The sequence below is a fragment of the Populus euphratica genome, unplaced genomic scaffold (genome assembly GCF_000495115.2).
Source record: "Populus euphratica unplaced genomic scaffold, PopEup_1.0 scaffold164.1, whole genome shotgun sequence".
NCBI lineage: Eukaryota > Viridiplantae > Streptophyta > Magnoliopsida > Malpighiales > Salicaceae > Populus > Populus euphratica.
Window position 1 is genome coordinate 189498 of NW_011500048.1, and position 22664 is coordinate 212161.

General features: G+C 31.2%; 2 protein-coding genes across 2 annotated transcripts; one reads left to right on the forward strand and one right to left on the reverse strand.

Moving 5' to 3' along the window:
- The first annotated feature begins 6591 nt into the window (after nt 1-6591).
- On the forward strand, nt 6592-8124 carry LOC105107551 (uncharacterized). The gene is made up of 3 exons (XM_011001515.1): nt 6592-6880; nt 7011-7188; nt 7289-8124. The coding sequence occupies exons 1-3, from the start codon at nt 6752-6754 to the stop codon at nt 7690-7692; spliced, it is 711 nt and encodes a 236-aa protein (XP_010999817.1). The 5' UTR covers nt 6592-6751; the 3' UTR covers nt 7693-8124.
- A 6669-nt stretch (nt 8125-14793) lies between these two features.
- On the reverse strand, nt 14794-21107 carry LOC105107552 (vacuolar protein sorting-associated protein 45 homolog). The gene is made up of 13 exons (XM_011001516.1): nt 20860-21107; nt 20437-20638; nt 20271-20350; nt 19026-19253; nt 18573-18698; nt 18375-18455; nt 18147-18288; nt 17860-18038; nt 16894-17049; nt 16336-16443; nt 16100-16221; nt 15760-15891; nt 14794-15316 (listed from the first exon to the last, which is right to left on the reverse strand). The coding sequence occupies exons 1-13, from the start codon at nt 20947-20949 to the stop codon at nt 15256-15258; spliced, it is 1707 nt and encodes a 568-aa protein (XP_010999818.1). The 5' UTR covers nt 20950-21107; the 3' UTR covers nt 14794-15255.
- Between the last annotated feature and the right edge of the window lie 1557 nt (nt 21108-22664).

A 22664-nucleotide genomic window follows, 5' to 3' on the forward strand; every position in this document is an offset into this window, starting at 1 on the left:
TATATATAATATATATATATATATATATATATATATATATATATATTTGTGTGTGTGTGAAAAGTTAATTGATTTTTTATATATTTAACAATCTTATACAAAATAAATTGAAAATTAATTTTATTTATTTTTTATATAATAAAAAATAAATGAAAAAAATCACTTATTAACTTTTATTTTTTTAAGTTATCCAGCATATATAAAATATTAAATATAATTATTTGATCTCTTAAAAGAAATAAGATAAAAAAAATGTGATAAAAAAAATTATATCATATATTATGTTGAATGTGTCTAACATCACGATAGTTGTCCTCCTGGAGTGAAATCTTTACGGTAATGGGTAAAAAAATCAATGAATTATTATTTTTTATCACTAAAAAAAAGATAAAGCCGTAATCTAATATTTAATCAGTGGAAATTATAATCATATAAAAATCTAGATAAAAGAATATTAAATAACATTTCGCATATAAATTATAAATCTAAATATTAAATAAGAATGGATAAAAATTATGGAAAATCAAAATTAACGGCAAGGTAATTTTAAAAAAATTAAATTAAAAAATTATTTAATTTAAACTAAGGCCATATTCAGCAAAAAAAAAAATCAAAATCAAACTATTTTATTTGGTATATTATCTCAAGACAAATTATTCCCTATCAACTCAAGACCAAACAAAACTAAAAATTCACCATAATCTTGTTAATTTCATGAAATTTATTTAAACTGCATACTAATTTAAATAAAATAACATTAATCTAAACATAATTCATGCATTAATATTTAATGTCCAAGAAAAATCACAATCTATAGAAGAATCTTAGTCTAAATATTATACAAAATAATAAGTATTTGGTCTTAAAATTTCATAATTTTTATAATTTGTCAACAAAATGATTTAAGGTTATATATTAACCTTCTAAGAACGTGGACTTAATTGGAGAGACTATTGTAATCAAAGAAATAGTGTTAGAAGATTTTAGAAAGCGGAGAAATAGTGGTTGTATATGTATCCACGCGTCCCCACCGCTGGTGGTTTATGAGTTCACGAGCCACCGTAGTTGAGGATAAAAAATGGGTGCATCCGAACCGACTTTTAGTCTTCTTCCTCCTGTCGATGGTGTCACCAATAAATACCTGAAAATCAGAAGATACACACAACAAGTTTCAGTTTCCTTCTTTGTTTTCACTGGAAGATATTTTTCCCGGCCCTTCTCTCGCCTTATTATTGGTGTTCGCTACTGTCAACGGCTAATGGAAAGTTATGTTGGCCAACGGTTGAGGTTGAGAGGGGCAGTGGTCGTTGGTCGGGAACTGTGGTGAACGCTGTACAGTTGATGGATGGCGTTGGCAAGAAGGGCTGACTTCGGCCAGAAATGAGAAAGAGGCTGCCGCTGCTAAGTCGTCTAGAGCTACAGTCGGTAGGAGATGGGCGTTGTTTGTCTTGAAGAGCAGCATTGATTGGAGAAGGCAGTGGGGGTGGCTTTGTTTTTGTGTTTAGAGGATACTGAAAATAATTTGTTTTTAAGGTATGCTAATTTTATAATATAATTTATATGATTTAAAATGTATAATTATTATATAATATATTCAAATGTATTTTATAACAACATTATCTAAATTTAAGTATTATATACATTAAAATATTAAATTAATACACTTTTATATTTATATTGTATATTAATATATTATTTGCTATATAAATATATTAATAATTTATAATTTTCTAATAATATTATATTTTAAAATATTTTATTAATTATATATATAATGAAATATTGTACTACTTTAATTTTTAGGTCTTTCATGAAAAGTGTTTTTTAATATTTTAAATTATAAAACATTTTTTCTTTGACGCTTATGTTTTTTTTTAACTAGAAAATGAATTTTTTTAATTAGTTTTCTATATTTGACTAAACATAAAAAAGTAAAAAAATACTTTTCAAGAAAATCTTTTTAATAAACAAATAAAACTTTACATAACACTAGATCGTTAGCCAACAACACATTATAAATCAATTCAATTTTTTTAACTTAAACAAATGTTTAAATAACATAAACATGTTTTTTAATATAAAAAAATTTAAATTTCAGGATGATTAACTTAATTTTGGTTTAAAAACAACCTGTAATATTAATAAAAATATAATTTAAATAAAAAAAATTTAAGATAATATTTTTTAATATTAAAATAATAATATATTAAATTAAGCTGAGTCAATACAAGTTAACTTGTTAAATTCATGATTCAAATAAAAAAAAACATAATAAGCTCATAAAAAAATAAATTATAAGTTTAATTCAAAATTAACACAATGATTAAGGATGAAATTAAAAAAAACACAATTTAAACTAAAATTAACCTATCAAACTTATTATCTAGGTCAAGAGATTGAAATAACCTTATAAAAAAATCAAAATAAAACATCAAATTCAATTTTCACCCAACCCAATGTTGAAAGGTGAAATTAAAAAAATTAATTAATTAAAAAATAGCATGAATCAACCCAAGTTAACTTTTCAAATCTACAACTAAGTTATGATATCAGGATAATCTTATATAAAAAAACTAAAATAAATTATGAATCTTAATTCTCAGTTAACCTAATATTAAAGAAGGAATTTGAAAAAAAAATAAATAAAAAAAAGATCTAAAAAACAACTCATGTTTACTTAATAAACATATAACTAAGATCATGAGACTAGAATAACTTTATATAATTATTTATTTAAATAAAATTTAATTAAAAAAAACATAATGGTCAAAGTTAGGCTAACATATACTTTCTCTCTCATATGTTGTTTTTTTGATAACTTTCTCTCTTTTCTTTAACCCAATAACTAAAATATAAAAAAAATAAAATCATATATCAAAATAATAAAAAAAATCTTATTAATCTATGATTAAAAAAGAGGTTTAAGTACTAGAAAATCTAAAACAAGCCTTCCGCTGCAATATTTAAAGGCTTCGGCTGCAATATTTAAAAAAAAAGTTTGGGAACTTGTTTCAGCATTATTCTAGTCCTTTGAGTTTTAATTATATTTAATCAAGAAAATTGAATATGTTTTAACCAAATTATGCATGAACTTAATTCTATAACTTTTTTTAACATTGCGAGAAATCATTTTGAAGTCAATTAAAATAAACTATTAATTCCACTCCTAAAAAAAAATATTTTAAAGAATCATATTGAAAAAAAATGATAATAAATAAAAAATGATCATATGAAAAAAAAAAAAAACAAACACTCAAATCCATAGTGTTTAATGCATGAGAGAGCAATGTTTTCCACACCTTTTTAGGTTTTTATTGATATGGTAATGTTGTATGAGTGTTATGAAGTTTTTTGTAATGAATTTTGCTTTTAATATGTGTTATCAAAATGATATTTTTTAGATTTATTTTTTAATATATTAAAATTATTAAAAAATTCCTAAAAATATATTAATTTAATGTTTTTTTTTTTAAATCATTTAAAAACAATAAGTTGAACGACATTACCAAATATAGCCTTAATATGGGAATGTTTTGTTTTTCCACGTATGTTTTGGTTTTTCCATGTAATAAATATGGTTGGAAATCAAATGTTCTCATCAACTAATGGATTAATAGGTTCTAGTTGTTGAGATCCATTAGCAATGACAAAACTAGGTGGTTTTACCGAGTTTGGAAGCCAAGCCTAAAAGGTACATTCCAAACAAGAAACATGATATATTATTATAATTATTAACATTAACAATAACAAATAAATTAAAATATTTCAGGATTTCACTATGCAAATATAATTCATCCATTTTTATATTATTATTGATAACATTATTTATCAAGATTTCATTTTGAAACTATTGTTCATCCACTCTTATTTCAATATCCATAATAGTGTTTATTGGGTCAAGTTTTCTTTTTAATCCCTCGAGTTCTTAGTTGTTTCCGCTTTGAACATTAATCTTTACTCTTTTTTTTTCATTTGGCCCCTATAAAATATGTTGTGATGGTTTTATTTTAAGATTTGTTTAAATTTGTATTTTCTTGCCTATAGAATATTTGATTTTAAATGAAAAATCAATATCTAAAAATGGATTATTAGTTAATTGTTAAAAAAACTAAAAAAAATATAGATAAGAATTAATATAAAATTAACTGATGTTGATCTAATATATTGTTCTCTCAATAATATAAAAAACAAATGTAATTTTAAAAGTTTTTTAAAATCCAAATCACACCTTTTACCTGTCGTCCGAGTTTTTTCTTGAATTTTTCAAGTTGAATGGGCACATTGAATCAAGTTTTAGGTAGGTTAATTTTAAACTCGATCTTGATATAGAATCAAAATGAGAAATTTTAAAATTAACCTACTGAATCAAATTTAATAATAATATTAAATAGTTTTTATCAAAATGAGAAATTTTAAAATTGACCTACTGAATCAAATTTAATAATAATATCAAATAGTTTTTTAAGGCCTAAATATATTTTTTCATATTTAATTTTTTAATTTAATTCACAACTTAAAAACTAATAAATCAATATCCTCTAAATTATACATAGAATGACATAGCATAATGGCCAAAGTAAATAAATTTTGTTAAGTGATCATAGTATCTCTAAAAAAATTAAAAGATATGTAAAAGAACAATGATAAGACCAGTCATATTATAAAGAAAGAATCAATGAGTATTTGTGTAACAACATAATTATGAAATGCTTATGAGTGTAGTTGTGGATGTGAATATAATGTAGATATTTATATATGTTAGGATGTATATCCAATACATAAGAATAAACAAGATCAAAACTGACTACACTCACCAAAAAAGTTCATGTATCACATGACAAACATAAAACAAAAGAAGGACACAAGTAGAACAAATATATAAAAGGGTTTATTACATATTAAACCCTCAAAAACACCATAAGTATAGAAAAGACTTTCAAAATATTTAATTTATTTATTTATATCTTCACATGCTAAAAAACTATTACAATTCCTTATAGAAAAAAAAATAGAAAAGCTCTAATCATGCTTAATAAAAAAAACTAAACTATGAAAAATATTTCATTCAAATAAAAAAAAACACTAGAAAATAATCATAATAAGAATAGGAAAATAAAAAAATAGGAAGACATTTATTTTCTTGAACAAGCTCTAACATCAATCCCCTCGAGTTAGAAAGAACTTGTTCTTGAATTTAATTTTTAGTTAAATAATTATCCTTCATCAAGAAAATCTGTTTTATATTTAAGTTACCCTATCATGGATCTTTAACATCTTTGTAAAAGTTTCTTCATCATAGATCTATAACACAACACTTTTATATGAGTTGCCCCATCGTGAATCCTTAACACGATATCTTTTTATAGACTATCTCATCATGGGTCCCGCTACTTAGAATTTCAAATAACAACAACTAGTGCAAATAAATGAAACACTTTAATTTTTGGATTTTTTAATAGGGGACCTCTTCATCCTTTCATATATAATAACATTCTATTCTGCAACATCTTTAATCCATGATTATTTTGCATCACACAACAAAATAAAATAATCATCAAGAATCATTAGGATTTGATATCAATTAATACAGACATAAGTGAATGATAAAAGAGTTTGTTATATGTCAAAACTCTTAAATACCAAAAATACTATAAATATAGGGAGACTCTCAAAATATTTAATTTTATTCATCTGTATCTCTATTTAGAAAAAGGTTATTACAACCTTTTATATTAAAAAAAAAACTCAAATAATACTAAATAAAAAAATAAGTTAGAAAAAAAATTCTTTACAAATAAAAAAAACTAAAAAGGCATCATAATAAAGAATAAAAAAATACTTATTTTTCTATATAAATTCATTTATCAAAATGGTTGGGTCATATCCATGACATCCAATTCAAATAAAAATATCGTTTGGTATTCTAATAGTTTTTGTTTTATAAAATATTTTTTAAATTACTTTTTATCTAGAAAAATATCAAATTAATAATTTTTAAGTGTTTTTCTATAATTCTGATATATTGATATAAAATATAAAAAATATTTTAAAATTATATTATTTTAATATATTTTTAATCAAATAATAATCGTAAAAAACCACATTATACCACAATATCAGACCATCACAAATATGCAACTTATAAAAAAAAAAAGAGTTGAAAGAAAACTTCAGATAACATGAAAGAGGGTGATAGTGAAAAATCTATACTTCTTTTTGAAAAATACAATACTTCTAATCATAAATAAAATATACACTTCCTTTTTTCTTTTCCTCTCCTATATAAATGCATGTGTATATATTTTACTCTTCATCAATTATCCATCATGACACCAGCCGTCCCCATCTCTGCTCCCATAGAAAAACTTTCTTTTCAGCTCCAGCAAGTTCATGGGAGTGCACAATCCATTCGAGAACGAACCGAATAGCAGAACACCAAAATCTATTCGTGGCCTCGGCAATCCTCACACACACTCTCGACCACCCCACACATGAGCATTTGGTTTGGGATATACTTGCATGTTTGATGTTAAATTTAAAAAAGAGACATCGGGAGACTTTCTTTTCACAGTGACGTCACCATTACTTGAAGCACTTAAAATGAAATAAAAACACAAGTTAAGAATCTACCATATCCATAGAAGCTTGTCACACAAACTTTAAACAATAGTTGACTTATTCGGGTCTTTGATAAACAGAAAGCTCATGTAAACCCCCCCGGGAAGAAACAGAAATAGTGTTACAGATCACGATGGGTAGTCTTGGAGAGGAAGAGCTTGTCGAAATGGTCAGAGACTACATGGAATCAGATCAGTCAACTACTCCCGTTTCACTGAGAACTTCAAAGCCTCTCCCCAGAAAATCTCAATCCAGTTTGCAGGTTTGTTTTTTCTTTCCTATTAACTTCATTTTCTTTTATTTGCAAGATCATTACATTTCTGTTTTGTTGCTGGTTTTAAGATCCTCTATGTCTGATTTTAGTTGCTCGGGACGTGATTGGTATTTTTTAGGATATTATTTTGGAGGCGAGCGATATTGAGACTCAGGTTCTTGACAAAGTCTTGATGTATGTTAGAGATATGGGAGAACCCAGTAGTCTCAAGAAATGGGTGGTCATGAGATTGCAAATGGATGGTTATGAAGCTTCTCTATGTAAAACCTCTTGGGCTTCCACTTTTGGCCACAGAGGTGCATCTCTCTTTGCTTTAATCAATTTTTAAGACTGGCATGATCAGTGAATATTATGTTTTTTTTATTATCTTCTTACAAAATCTGTTTGGGGTTTCAGTTTTCCACTTTACAGGTGATTATGAGTACATAGATGTGATGATCATGGACAACAACATTAGCAACAAAGCAACAAGGCTGATACTGGATATGGATTTTAGATCTCAGTTTGAGCTGGCAAGGCCTACACAGACATACAAAGATCTTATTAACACGCTTCCTTCAGTCTTCATCGGCACTGAAGAGAGACTTGACAAGATAATCTCGCTGTTATGCTCGGCTGCTAAAGAATCATTTAAAGAAAAGGGTCTCCATATTCCTCCATGGAGGAAAGCCAAGTACATGCAGTCAAAATGGCTCTCCAAGAACTGCAAAAAAGTTTCAGTCATGCACAACCGTGAACTGGTAGGCTTGGATGCAGGTAAAGAGGGAAACAGCAACGCATGTTGTTCCTCCATCTTTTAGCAGAGGAGCACTAACCTGGAGCGAATTATAAAAGCCTAGAGAAGAAAGAAACACAGGTGCATCATGGTGGGGTTTGGCCCAGTCCAAGCCAGTTTTGTCACTACATGTTAGTTTGGAGCTTCTTGCCTTTTGATCGAATATTTTTCAAAAGTAAAATTCGGGACTGTTTCAGGCAGACCTCAGCCTTGAATTTTGTACGTACGTTTCTGCAAACCATTTTATTATTCGAACTGTACTAGGTAGCTTTGCCCGTTTTGTGAGATGGAGATCATGAACTGGAGGAAATATTAACGCTACTATATAGAGTTTGTTACCCTTGCGATCTGCATTTGCCATAATAATGTATGTAGGGTAAGTTTTGTTGACCCAGACCAGAACATTTGATCTTTACTTGTATGGCAATATCACAGGCTGTCTTCCTCTCTTGATCCATCACAAGCTGTCTTATTTATTAAAAACCAGTTTTAATGTTGTGTCCTGTGTTTCTGCCACTTGATGGAGAACCCTAGCGAACCTGTTTTTGGTCCGCTTTTAGTTTTTTTTTTTTATTAATAGAAACAGTACTTGTGTAAGCAGACCGCCATATACGTCAACTGAAATCCAAACCAACGAAAAATGACACGTAATTAGAATGTAATGATGATTCATCTCAAGACTTGGTCCATGCTAAAGTTTTGAGACATGAAATTTGGAGCATAAGCATGGTCCTACTTTTCGTGCGCTACGAGCAATGCTCTGGTAGGGTTTGATGGCTATTTATTGTAAAGACTACCCAGCAGTAAAGAAAAAAAACCCTAACGGGATTAGATAGGCGTGTCCTATACTGCAAGTAGGTTTTTTAATGTAAAACAATTTATAGATAATTATAATATTTTTAAAAGAATAAGTAAAATATAGAATTCATTCACATGATTTTTTTTTTTAAATTCAATAATATAAAAAAAATCTTAAATATTTTAAAATATTTTTATTAATCTTATTCAATAACAAAACAAATTTAATAAGATCAGGAAAAAAATTATAAAAAGAAAAATGAAAGAATTCAAAGCTCCATTACCAGCAAAATAAATATTGAATGATAACCTAATTAAAAAAAATAAAAAAAATAATTATGAGTTAAGATATTAAATTCATAACCTGAATATAAAATTAAGATAACCTTATATAAAAAAAATTAAATAAAACACTGAAAGTCAACTTTCAAACAAACTAAATGATAAAAAATATAATTTAAAAATATAATTTAAAAAATAAAATAAAAAACCTAAATCAACTCAGGTTAACTTGACTAATATTAGATCGAGGATATGAGATCAAGATAACTTTACATAAAAAATTGAAAAAATCAAGAAACTTAAGACCCAATAATCTAATATTAAATGATAAAATTTTAAAAATTAAATTGAAGCAAAAATTTTAATTATCCAAAATTAAAAAATAAAATAAATAGTAATCAAAATAATAAGTATCAAGTCTGGTATAAGAACTAAATGAAATAAAATAATAAGGTGCTACATTAAAATATAAAATAAATTAAGAAAAGGATAACACAAAAAAATTACAATCAAAAGAATAAAAATCTAATTAAATACAAAAATTATATGAAATAAGATGTTAAAAGTCAAAATTAAAAAAAAAATCAAGTCACATTTTATTTTCTATAACAATTGATGCGAGACTCAAGATGAAAAGATAGAAAAGAGGGGGGGGAGGGGGGGGGAAGAAAAAAATTACTAGAATCCAACCGCTAATTTAACATATATACAGGTTTAATCACTGGGAAGAGAACAATGCAATGCTTCATGTTTGACAACTGAAAAGCAATGCATGCATGGATACAAGTGTTTATTGGAGAAATTCTGATTTTATTTTAATGACTATTTTTAAATTATTTTTATTTATTATTAAAAGACTAAATTGTACTTTGAACAGAACAGAAAAAATCACGATAAGAATAAAAAAATCTATATTCTTTTAAAAGTAATGTTATATCTCATTGTGTAACCAAAGCATTAAATGAATGAAAATTATTTGAATCATAATTTTTTTTAAGGGTATATCTAAAGTATAAAGAGACCCAATATCTAATTACATGATTTTATTTAAGAATAATAACATAATCATTTACTGATTCGTTCCAAAGTATTTTATATTTGCATGAACAATCAAACATTGAGTGCTTTTAGTTTTTTTTTAATGGGGTAGCTATGGCCCAAAAATAAACTAGGCATGCTAGCTGCTTATAAACTGATCGATGAGATAAAATAAATTACAGTGTTGTAATTTTGATTTTTGTTTCGTCAGATTAGATTATCAAGGGCTAATCCAGACACCGAGAATAGAGGAGTTTTTTGTTTTTTAAGACGATCACATCCAAGTAATTGTTGATTGGACAGTAGCTCGTAGGCTTTCCAGATTCAACCAACCACGTAAGAATTTGCACATTCATCAATGGAACCACTAGACCAGGGGGACCCAGACCCAGATATGATTATTAAATTAAATGGTTTTAAATTAATTAATAAATGGAAATCCTGGAATTTTCTAGAGACTATGAGAATCATCGTACAGCAATTGATTTTCATTTATTTTTTTATTTTCTCTTTGTGGTTGTAAGGGCATTTTTGTCTTAAAAAAATGATAAAAGAAACATAAATGCACAGCAAGTTATATAAAAGCAAAAAATTATTAAATGACCATACGATAAAAATACACCCAACCTTACCACGTTTTGGTTAATAAATGTACAACAATAAATCCACTCTGTTTATTTTTGTATTTAAAAAATATTTTTATTTTTTAATTTAATATTTTTTAGTATTTTAAATTATTTTGATATGGGAATGTTAGAAATAATTTTTTAAAAAATATTTTTTTGTGTATATTTATAATAAAAAATAATTAAAAAAACAACCATACAATATACGAATTTACTATCAGGATAAACCGAAGGAGATTTTGACAGGAATAATGATTATTATACAGATACGCTTGATACTGATATTACTGCTTTACAGAGACTGCAACTGAGACAGAATCTTTAAGTTGCGCTACAGGAGCCTACAAACTATTACTCAGCCACAATCACCGGGGGGAGGGGTACAGGAAGGACGAGCAAATGTCGAGATAAACCCTATGGAAGGGACGAGTTCTTTAAAAGTTGCCATTTATGGCGGCGGGGAGTGGGTACGTAGATTGAGCCAATCCCTTGGCACCAATTGGAGGAGTTGTTACCTATTATCAGACAAGTGTCTAGGGTTTCATGATTGAACTTGCACAGCTTACACCTAGGGGATTTTGCGGAGCTAAATGCAGCCAGTTTCATGATAACCAATAGACACCGAAATTGGCTAAAAGCATCTCTTCGTTCCCGATTATCGAGCAAGAGTCCCTGTCGTGTCACAAATCGAAAGCTGGATTCGATTTCAAGAATTCGAAAGTTGCATTTGCAACTCTCATGCATATGATCCATCAATGGATCATCATCCTACATGCAACATACATCTGTATGTAGTGAGATGACTTGCCAATCATTTTATAGATTAGAAAGTCAATCCTTGGTTACAGGCGTTGCTGAAACTTTCCAGGAAATAAAATGTCACATTAATATAAATATAAAACACGTCGTTGCTTTCATGAATGTAGACGATGAGACTTTTTTACCATGGATTGTCGTATTGTGCTACCGCTTTTGCCCTTAAAAAATTCAGTGGCTGGGTGTTGTTTAGTTGGGGTTGTCTGGGTTTTTAAGTTGTTTTCTTTCGTAGAGGCATGGTTGCTCGAGGAAATGTGCTGCCGGTTTTATCCTTGATGAATTCAGTGGCTAGGTGTTATTGAGCAGGGGCTGTTTGGATTTTTCATTGCTTTCTTTCTTGGAGGCATGGTTGGTTAAGGAAGCGTGCGCAGCCAGTTACCGTTGCTGTTAATCAGGGCTTCCTGTGGGCAAGCAAAGTTGGTGCTCGCGCCTCCCCGAAGCTCTTCGACTCCTCAGCTGTGAGCGGCTAGACTTTCATGTTTGGATTCCTTGTTTTCTCATGGTTTGTTTTTTGGGGGTGCCTCACATATCTTCTCGGTTTAAGTTCACCTACAGACTACAGAGGGTGCACTGGTCTTGGACTTGGGCTCCAGGAAGTCGTTGGGTTTCATCTGGCTTGGTTGGGCTGTTAAGGGTTGTCAAGCAAAGAACGGCATGCAGTCATAATCATTCATTAAATGCAAGGCGCAATTGTCTTTGTCCTAAATCCTCCAGTGACTTTGAGAGGGCTGGTGATTGCTGTGCTAGATTGGACGTTGAATTGGGTGTTAGCAATTGGTTTGTTTTTAGTTACTTTGCTTCCGGTTTTCCTTCCAATGCTGTTAAGATGTGTGTGGGTTGGTTCCATTAACAATTGTTTTCGTTTGGTTCCTTTATGAAAAAAAATAAAATTGATCTTGCTAATGTTCCGCCACTTCATGTCTTGTTTCTTTGGGTTTTTGTTAGAGTGGCATGCTACTGTTTTGACGTCTTCTCTTTTAATAAAAAGCTGCTGGGGTGGTTTAGGTTTAAGAGCCTTCATCGATTGCAGCTCCTTTATAAGGTCTTATTCTTTTGTTTGGTTAATCTGGTGTTGTGACATTGTTTTGTTTACTGGTAGTTTCTTCCAGCCTTCTGTTCTTTTTTTCTTTTTTTGGTTGGTTGAAGTTTTCTTATTTTCGACCATCATGTTAATTGTTTTTTTCTTCTTTCATTTCCTCTTGATGGCTTCACATGTTTGGGTTCTGCTCATTATGCTTGAGCTGACAAGATTCTTGTTTTATTGGTTGCCTTCTGGTACTTCTATTAATGCACTGCTATGCAGGTTTTTCAAGTTTCTCATCGGTTTATGTTATATTGTCTTTAGACGGCATTCCATGGTGGCTGGTATTTTGAGCTCGCATTTCTACGTTGTTGCACCAAGGATTGGTTTTTATATTCATGTTGTTGGTTTCTATTTTGTCTGTGTCTGTCTGTGTGGATGGTTTTTTTTGTTTTTATTTCTCCTTTTGCTTCTGAGGTAGATTCTGCTACTGCCTATATGGTGTGTGGTTTTGACTAAAAGCATGCTATTATCTGAGGGTCCAAATATGCCAGGGAATATGATTGGCCACCAGTTGATGCCAGCCATGATCTTGGGATTTCACGTCTATGGAGGGTGGGAAGCATGCATGGCAGTATCTTCCTGCAGCATCATTGGATGGTTTTATTGTGGATTTTTTTGTTGCTTTCATTTTCATTGGGTGCTTGGTATGTTTAGAAAACACTTTATTTTTGGAATTCATATTCTCTTCTCTTTCAAGCTTTGCTTTTTCTTGTCACACTGTCATTTGGATGGGGTGCTCTGCACTAAACCTCTGTCAAGGATTTATAGTGTTGTGATTTGCAAGTTAAAGGCTGAGGTTTTATTTCACTCATGGCTAACGCTTTAATTGGTTTTGCCTTTGTCTTTTGATGCTGAATTTACTTGTTTATGTGTTCCACAGGGGCTCTTGATCGCCTTTGCTCAGACATCTTTTAAGCTTCAGGCTGTTCTGCATTCTGTACCTTCATAAACATTGCCCTGGGCCTCTTTCATCCTTAAGGTCCCGCTCATTTTCTTACTCTGCTATGAATGTTGAATTTGGAGGTTGTTTGAGTTTTTTAATTTACTTTCCATTTATTTATCTACCTTTCCATTCATCCATCTTTCTGGTGCTTTTCTCTCTTTCCCATTGCTTCTGCAATGTTATTGCTGTTTTATTTTTTTTATACTTCTTTTTTCTGGTTGCCAGAATTCTCTCTTTCGTTGTCTTCGATTGCCATCTTCCTTTTTTACTATGCTTTGTTCAATAAAAGCCTTTGATTGATTGCTATCTGTGATGTTCTTGGCACTTCAAGACATGCAATTTACATTAGCTTGGAATTGCCTTGGAATAGAACCTCAGTTGAAAGAGATTATCGGTCTTTGATCAGTTGCTTTCTCCTATATTTTTTTTCTATAGATAATTCAGCTCATTCAATCATTGAAGATGCTTCTTTTGGCTTGGGGGAACCACGGTCAATAACTTTTGTTTTTTGCAGGGAGAGGTTGTGCTGTCTATGGGAGGTTGAGAATGAGAGGATTCATTTTTTTGTTTTTCTATTCTCTGATGTGCAAAGGTCAGCAGTGCTGTAGGAATAGAAAATAAGTGGTGTTGTTGGATATTGATTTTTTTTTCCAAAATCATTTGTATTTTCAATCCTTGCTTGCTGCAACTACGATGTTTGATTTGTTAATTCTCATTTCTTAGTGTCACATAATCATTCTCCTGCAAAGTTAAGAATCAAAATTCCCCATTCATAGGCTGTTGCCTCTGCTACATTCGTTTTTACCTCCATTCATCACGCCACTATCCCATCTAGCTTTACTTTATATATTCGTTAGCATATTCTTCTACCTTAGGATTACGTCAGCCCCATTCCCATCTAGCTTGGAATGGATTGACCCTCACTTTTGGAAAGGCAGTTTTGGTTTGTTGCTCGCCTCCACACATCTTGGTTTTTACCTACTTTTTTTGTTGGTGTTCATTGGCTCTGTATGTACTAGTCATTGCCTTACAGTCACCTTGGTTCCTAGCCTCTCTTTTGTGATGTTTTGCTGGACCACTGCTGGATTTGCATAGAACGATTGGTATTACCATTGCAAAGTTTAACCTAAAATTCTGCGACTACTTACTGTAGCTCATGCTCATTAACAAAATCTTAGTTAAAAAAATTAGCATCTATTCTTAATTACTTTTATTATTGTTCTGGGTTACATTAATAATTATGCTTAATCGTTTCCAATTGACAATTAATAATTATTTACTACATGCTTAATCGTTTCAAGTTGACAAATATAGTTTCGTTACCTCCACGTAAGTAGCTCTTTAAAATATCTCTTTCCTTTTTATGCACACTTCCACTCATAACATGCACACTTCGTCTTAGAACATCATCAATTCACATATCGTGTGCATGCGGACAATATAACTAGTTGAAAAACAAAGCCGTAGTTTCATCAAAAGTCAAATATTAAAGACTTAATTTGTAGGTGTTTCAAAGAACTTGGAGAAGGAGCAGTTTGATAGATGTGGACAACAATTTTATTTTATTTTTCATTCGTTTAAACTGACACCAATGTAAGAAACTCTATAAAGAAAACCATGGGTTCCTTCTTTCTTGTATGAAACTAAAAATCCAAGCACCAAGAGATCTGACTGTGGCTTGGTTAGCCGAAAATTGTGACGAAGCTGTCCGTTAGGGGTTCTTGGAAGGTTAGGTGAGATGATACATGCATGAACATTAATTTACCAGTGCCACAGGCTTTTGAAACTCTTCACATTCCGACTGCCATGCAAGGGAGTGAAATTCATCTATCCAACTCTTGCCCGTTGCAGTAACAACACGGCAATACCTGTCATGAAGCTGCTGCTGCTGCAATCTTCTGGACAACTTTTCCACTTCTAGTCATCAAAACACAATGACCTTCTAAAGCCGCAAACAAGTATTTACATGGATCTCAAATAGCTACAGATGGGAATTGTACTTCAAACTACGTTGGTGCTGGATTTAGCTATTTTCTGTGCTTCTTCCAGGTCCTTCAGAAACCTGCACACGAACATCTCATCATGCGTGGGTACAGTAGTTCCTATCAGCTTTACTCCCTATATCTATCCTAAACAATTAACAAACACCTCCTACATTAGTAATTGATTGGACCAAAATTTCTTTTGGATGCAACAATATCCCGAGCTCCCACCAACAGGCAAGTAGAAGCTGAGTGAACAATCCCAGATCAGAGAGGCTTTCAAGCCAACTTGATATGAGCCTGACCTAAATATTACTTTTAGTGAACAGACCTCAAATAATTTCTCAATCCTTCAGATGCATGGACAAATGTGTATGAAAATCAAGCAAACATATAATGCTAGAACTCCTGTAACCATGCGGGAAGCATAGGAGGAGGCTACATTAGCCAAAAGGTTGCTGTAATTCAAGGACGTGTTGTCCTGTTCTGAGCACCCATGAGAACAGAATGAGGACAGATTTACCTCTTAGAATTGAGAACCACAGAACCACCAAGGATAAAACGAGTTCCAGAATTGCTGGCATTTTGGAGAGCAACAGAGCGTGACTCCTCATATGTTGTTCCACCAACAATGAAAATAACCACATCTTGCGGCCTACACCAAGAATAAATATAAATCATTCACATAGAACGCAAATCATTGTGGTTTTCCATTTTCTAATATGTAGGTGGGTCTGGTACTACAACAAATCATCATGATCAGTTTGGCTTTATTTACAGGGGTATAACCACAGCATCACATGAACGATTCTGCAACTAAAATTGAGAAATAACCATGATTTCTCCATGTTTACAATACTAACCTTCCCTGTTGAAAGTGATTTCCAACAAATGGGTAGTCCACATCTCTCAACCGCCCCTTGATTATGCTTTCCATAGTTTGGAAGAGAAGAGGCTGGTGCTGGGTGTATACATTTTCAACCCCCTATCACAAAAATGCAAAGATAAAAGACTATAAGCATCTACTTACAGATATCTAAAGAAAAGAAAAAAGGAAACATGAAGGAAAAGAAAAAAAAGAATATTTTTTTACTCAAACCTTAAGACCACGAGCCATGTTACGAGCAATGTTCAGAAGATCACGGTTCCCATAAAGATCCCCGGTTCGCTTATCCACACCTGCTTGCTTCAGGAGGAATTGGACTAGCTGCCATTTCATGATAATCAATATATCTAACCATTTAGCTTTCTTATCTAGCCACAGCAAAGGACAGAAGATATCTAAGTACAGTCAGACAGGGCTTCACAAAGAAGGTTGAATGTCAAAAAATAATCTTAAGAGCAAGTTAAAGTAGTCTCAATTTTAAATGAGGAATGAGATTAAACATTTTTGGCCGGTAGTTCTTCTCATTGTCAGTTATGTAATATAATGCAAGAGTCTGAAAAGGACATGATCAATGATCTAATATATATCTTTCCACCGGTATTAAGCACCGTTTCTGAACATAAATGATGGCCCCTTTAACATGATTTTTCTTAATTTTTTTTAACAATTATTTTATGCATCACTAAACATGTTACTGATTTACCCCAGGTTTATACAGCAAGGCTTGAGACTAGTACAGCTATTTAGCAATATTCTGGTTAGATAAATTACCCCAGGCTTGTACTTGGGAGATTGAGAAGCCAGTTTGTTAAAAAGCTGCATTAATTGAACAGGGCTCTCCTTCTCATAGCGCAATGCATATAACATTACCAAGTGTAGTCGGTCAATATCAGAAACACTTTCATTGTTTAGAAGATTTGTCACTGCCTGCAAAAATATACGAAGAAGGGAGGTCAAGCTTTTACAATTGCACCATGTATTTCTGAGTATAGCATCAGATTGCCGTTAGATCTTATCAGCTAATATTTTTGTGAAATCAGATATCACTAATTACAACGGGGATAAATCTAAGGCTTTCCAAAAATTACAAGGCAGGTGGCAAACAATATCAACTGATAAAAAAGTCCTAGAGACTAAAATGTTATGTAAGAAGTAACATGGAATGCTAGTTTAACAGAATCATGTATCTCTTTTGACATGTGAAGAACCAATCAAGCTTGAAAATTCACATTCCTATTTCTAATTTACCATATAACTTATAATTAACAATAATTTCACTTGCGTTAATTTCATAATAATAATGCAACACCCATTCAGTCACCTAATTGGTGTAAAAAAATGTAATGCTGTACTCCATTAGGAACCTGATCCTCATCTCTTGCATTAAAAAGCAAAGCCACGTACATTTCTGGGTTCCGATCGCTACACAGACCCCAATATTTCTACTTGTCCTCCAATTCTCACTGGAACATCTGGGCTTGGCTATTTTTTCTTTTTTCTTCCGCTCCATATTCATTTTGAACACATGTTACTACGATCTCCAACAAAAGTATCAATCTATAACAAAATCTTAAGGTACCAGCACAGTAATTCCCTCATTGCTTTTTTCATGCAGTTTGGTCAGTTTGTTTAAATGCATCAGACCTATCATATATTGTTGATTTTAGCTTAAAATTCATGCTCAGATCAAGCAAGAAAATAAGGAAAACCTGGAATATGTCAGAATACAAGCAATACCTCAAATGCAGCCACTTGCCCACCATTGCAAGCCAAATCCTGTTCCCTTTCTGAAACTAACATCAGCCTTCGCTCTCCAACTATCTTGCTCATTTCTGTGACCAATGTCACATGCTTTGAAACATTGCCGTGCATTTTTCTGTACTCAGGGTAACTGTCAACAAACTTGGCCATGTCTTCTGCAGCAATTCAAAATATTTTCTGTTTAAATTGAAAATCCTAGATGCGACTATAGAGATTAACTAAATTACCAAACATATGGATGTTCAATCTTGCCAAATACAAACCTATTGTTTGGATATTTTGGTTACTTTTTGCAACTTGCTGAAAATCATCCACCATCCTCTTGATGCTCATTCCAATATCTCCAAAGTTCTCATACATGTTAGCTTTGAAGAAGGCATCTTGCTCTGATGACAATACAACCTCCTAAAAGCAACGGGGCACAAATTTAAGACTTATGCAACTCTTTGAAATTTTATAAATTTACAGCAGGGGAAAAAAAGCAACTCAACCTGCTGGTCTTTGGGTAATTTTCCAGTACCACTCAAATCCACTTTGTTATCATGAATACCTATCAATTCATGAACCATAGCCTACAAAATAAATGAACATAATCAAGGAGCTGCCCAACTGCTACTCGGAAATATTTCACAGGGCATGCCTGACATTTGAAAAGCATAGAAATCACATATCATAGTCACAACTTGAACCTGATATGTCCATTGGTTTAATAATGGGGTAACAGGGTCATCCCTTCGATCAACTATAAGCAACAAAGGAGAAATCTCTGTACGTCTGAAATCAAAAAGGCCACTTTCCTGCTGGTACATCAGCTTCTGCATGCCCCAAAAGTTATTAACCAAAAAAATAATTTTTTCTATGACACTGATCTACAAAGAACAAATAAAGGGCTCGCCATCGACAATGTATAGTAAAATCAGACACTTCTTTAATGCATATAGGTATTGCAACAAAAGCTGCTGCTGTCCTAAGCATGGAGTAACCTATGCACATGTAGTGCACATATCTTAACCTGAATGTAAGAAATGAATGTGGAAAATAAAAAGGTTTAACTGTGACTCAACATATGAGAGTTGTTCCCAGAGAAATGTTTAGTTGGAATGTATGTTACTCTAGTTTCATCAGTTCAAAGTATCACTCACTGATGTTTCCTGTGCTATCCTTTTTGCAATATCAGAGGTCCTTTGATATCGAATAACAGGTCTTCGTTTCAATGCCAAAAAGACCGTTGATATGCCATCAACAATTCTATCACAGAACTGTTGCAAACCAGGAGGATCTACAACCGCTGGAAGCATATACATGTGGTTTGAAGGGATGTTCAAAGTGAAATGATAAGGATCAATTGCAACAAAGTCTGCATAATACTCCTGCATGATCAATAGAAGGAAAATGTATCTAAAGCATCTGAAATTAAAGACTGAGCAAGAAGGTGGATATGGAACAGATTGCTGGCAAATACAATCACATATTGACAATTCACAAAACATATATCAAGTAAAGCCAGCTAGTTCACATGTCAAAAGAGTAGTACAATAAACCTATCTGTCATTCAACCTACCACAAGAAACAATATTTGATCCAACACAATGAGTTTGGCATAATTTCGTTTATGCTTTAGTGCCAATGCAACATTCCAACAGCTTTTTGTTGGTAGTCTCACATCAGGTCCTTAACATCAATTAACACATTAAAGCTCAAAGGCAATGCTCATTTGATGCTTCCTTAATCACATCAAGTAACCACAACTTCCTGTTGGAGGAAGTTTCCCAATCATTGCAAATAGACCATGACTCATTAGTTAAAAAGGTCTTTTTTTCTATTTCCTCTGTTAAAGGCTCAAAATTCTCTAAATCTAATGAATTACAGTAATAATGTTTGACAACACCCACAATGCCACGCCATGAGCACTCACATTACTTCTCTTTTCATTCACTAAGTAGAAGACAACCATTTTAATCAGATAAGTAAAGAGCATCTTATCTCCTATCGAAAAGATATATGCAACTATACGCCAACATCAGACCATTAGTACAGTGACCTAATTGTTTCTACATTGCTCTGGACAGGTTCTAAAACAGAAGGACATTGACCAATTCTACTACGATGAAAGCAAAACCCTATGAAACATGACCTACTCAAGACCCTTCCTCTCAGCATTTTAGAATGAAATGACTGAAATCCGGGCAGTTGTGCTAGGCAACTTGAGAATTTCATCAGTTATACAATTCCACCAGGTGGTACTTAATATGATTTTCTTGCAAGACAGTTGATCCAGTCACGTCAGACATTCAATTCACATGTGCATTATACTCTACATTTACTACAAGAAAACATAATATATTACAAATGAGTTCATAGATAAAAGATCAAGAAAAATGATGTACCTGAACTTGCTGCACAACTTCCTGTTCATCCGAATCAGCTAATATATGAATCTGAGTGTCCTTCAACATGTTGGAGAAAACTGCAAATACATCACGATCAAATAAAAAACTTAAATGAAAAAAAAAATTATTACTGAGCCTCCAAAACTCTTTGATAAGAACTTACATAAATGACTCTCTCCGAATCTAGGATTAGCCAGCTGACGCCGCAAATGCTGAATATTCTCCAATGTTGGGCGAAGGAAGTATACTGCTTTAAGATGCGACATTGATTCTTTCGACTTCGATATAGAATCTACCAATTCTACCAAAAATACCTCCTTTTGTAGTAATTCTGATTGTGAATACACAACACTTACAATACTAACCTGAAACACATTATTAACATAACTCACATTTCTCATCTTCTTTAGCTTAATACGAGCTAGGGTTTTCGATCCTAAAAAAATTGTTCTGTATTTTATTGTGCCTGGAAATTGCTTTGATTAACGAGAAATCAACAGTAATTATACAAATTTCGAGTGGATTAAACGAAATGGTGGGAAAAATAAAAATATAATTCAGTGATTAAGTGAGAAAAAGAAATTACCGTTTGGGAATCGAGAATGAGAACCTTCATACCGGAGATGTCCTGCAACATCCGGTTTACGTAATCACGTGCGGCGGATACTAGCACCATTTTTTTTTGTGAACGGCGAAGATTGACCGTCGAGATCTACTAGTGATGGAGATGGTGGAAATTGACGAGAGAATTTGGTGTGATTTTACTCAGATCCGCGTAGAATTGTAAAACGCACCGTTTTTTTCGTTATATATATGACAATATCGCGGCCTTTCATTTCACGTAGCTGCTGTGATCTATGATTCTCTTGAATTTTGGATACATGGCTTAAAAAATATTTAGATTTGTCTGATTTTAAGAATTATTTTTAAAAAATAAAAAATATATATTATTTTCATATATATTTTAATAAAAATCATTTTAAAAATAATTGTTAATATACTTTCAAATATTTTCTTCTTTGTCATAAGTGTTTAGTTTTTCTTTAAAAAGAATTATTTGATAATATTTTAGATGTTTTTAAATAATTTTAATATGTTTTTATAAAAAAAAAATTATTTTAATACATTTTAATTAAAAAATATCATTTTAAAAAAAGTTAAAGTATGGGGAAAATAACTATATATGTCTTTATTCACTATGAATTGTAACAGTAAAATGACAATTTTTTCCTTGAAAAGACTCTTGGAATGCTATTTTTTTGGGAGAAAATTGTATTTTTTATTGGTTCATTTGTTATTTGAAAATTATTTAGGGGTGTTTTTGTTTTTTTATTATATTTTTACATACTAAAAGCAAAAAATCATTTAACTATGATCAGTGATCTTTTCAAGCACTTCATCATTTTTGCTACAATATAATTACATTTGGATTCAAATTCTCAAAAGCTGAGGGGCTAATTAATAATTGCATGATGAATTTATTGTAATAATATTTGGGTCTTAAGTGTCGAGTTGTATTTCAAGAAAAGAAAAGAAAAGGTAAAAATTGTTGATGTGTGTATTAAATATGTTAGTCTGTCAGCAGCTTCACTATTTTTAAGCTCTTAAGTGATATCTTTTTATTTTTTATTATTTTTTTTTCTCTTTCCCCACTGAAAATTCATGCCTAGCCCTCCACAATTCTGATCAGCCTTTCAAGTTATTTTTCTTTTGATTTTGTCCCTCTTTTTTTTATTCGTTTTTTTTTTTTGTTTTCTATTGCATTCTCTGTTAATTTTTTTTTTATCTATAAGATTTGGTGCAAATTCTTTAATTTCCTTTTCAATTTAAGATATTTTTTTATTTTATTTTATTTTTTAACTTCACCCCTTTATTTTTTTTTTCCTTTCATATTTGATGTTTATTCTCATTTTTTAGCTTTGATTAATTTTTTTATTTGAATTTTTTTTTCAATTTTATTATCTAGCATTCAATTATTGACCATTAAATTTTTTAATTTAACTGGGGTTTTTAATTTCATTTATTGTAAATTTAGAATATTAACTAAAGTTTGGATAATTGGTTTGGATAAATAATATGGTTTAAAACAGTCAAACTATTGGTCTTTCTCGCAACAACTTTCATACACACACAGCTTCACTTACTTGAATTAGCTATTTTTAATTGGTTAATGTTATTGCTATTTTTTTTCTTTACAAAGTTAAATTACTATAATGCATATAAAAAGTAAAATAGCACTTAAATTCAGTGTAAGAGCATCTCCAATAGAAAATACTATATTGAAGAGCCAAATGATGAAAATGGCTTTTTGAATAGTGTAAATATAGCTTTTTGAATTATGTGCATTCCAATGGTAAAAAGTTATTTAAAAAAATCAATTATATTTTAATA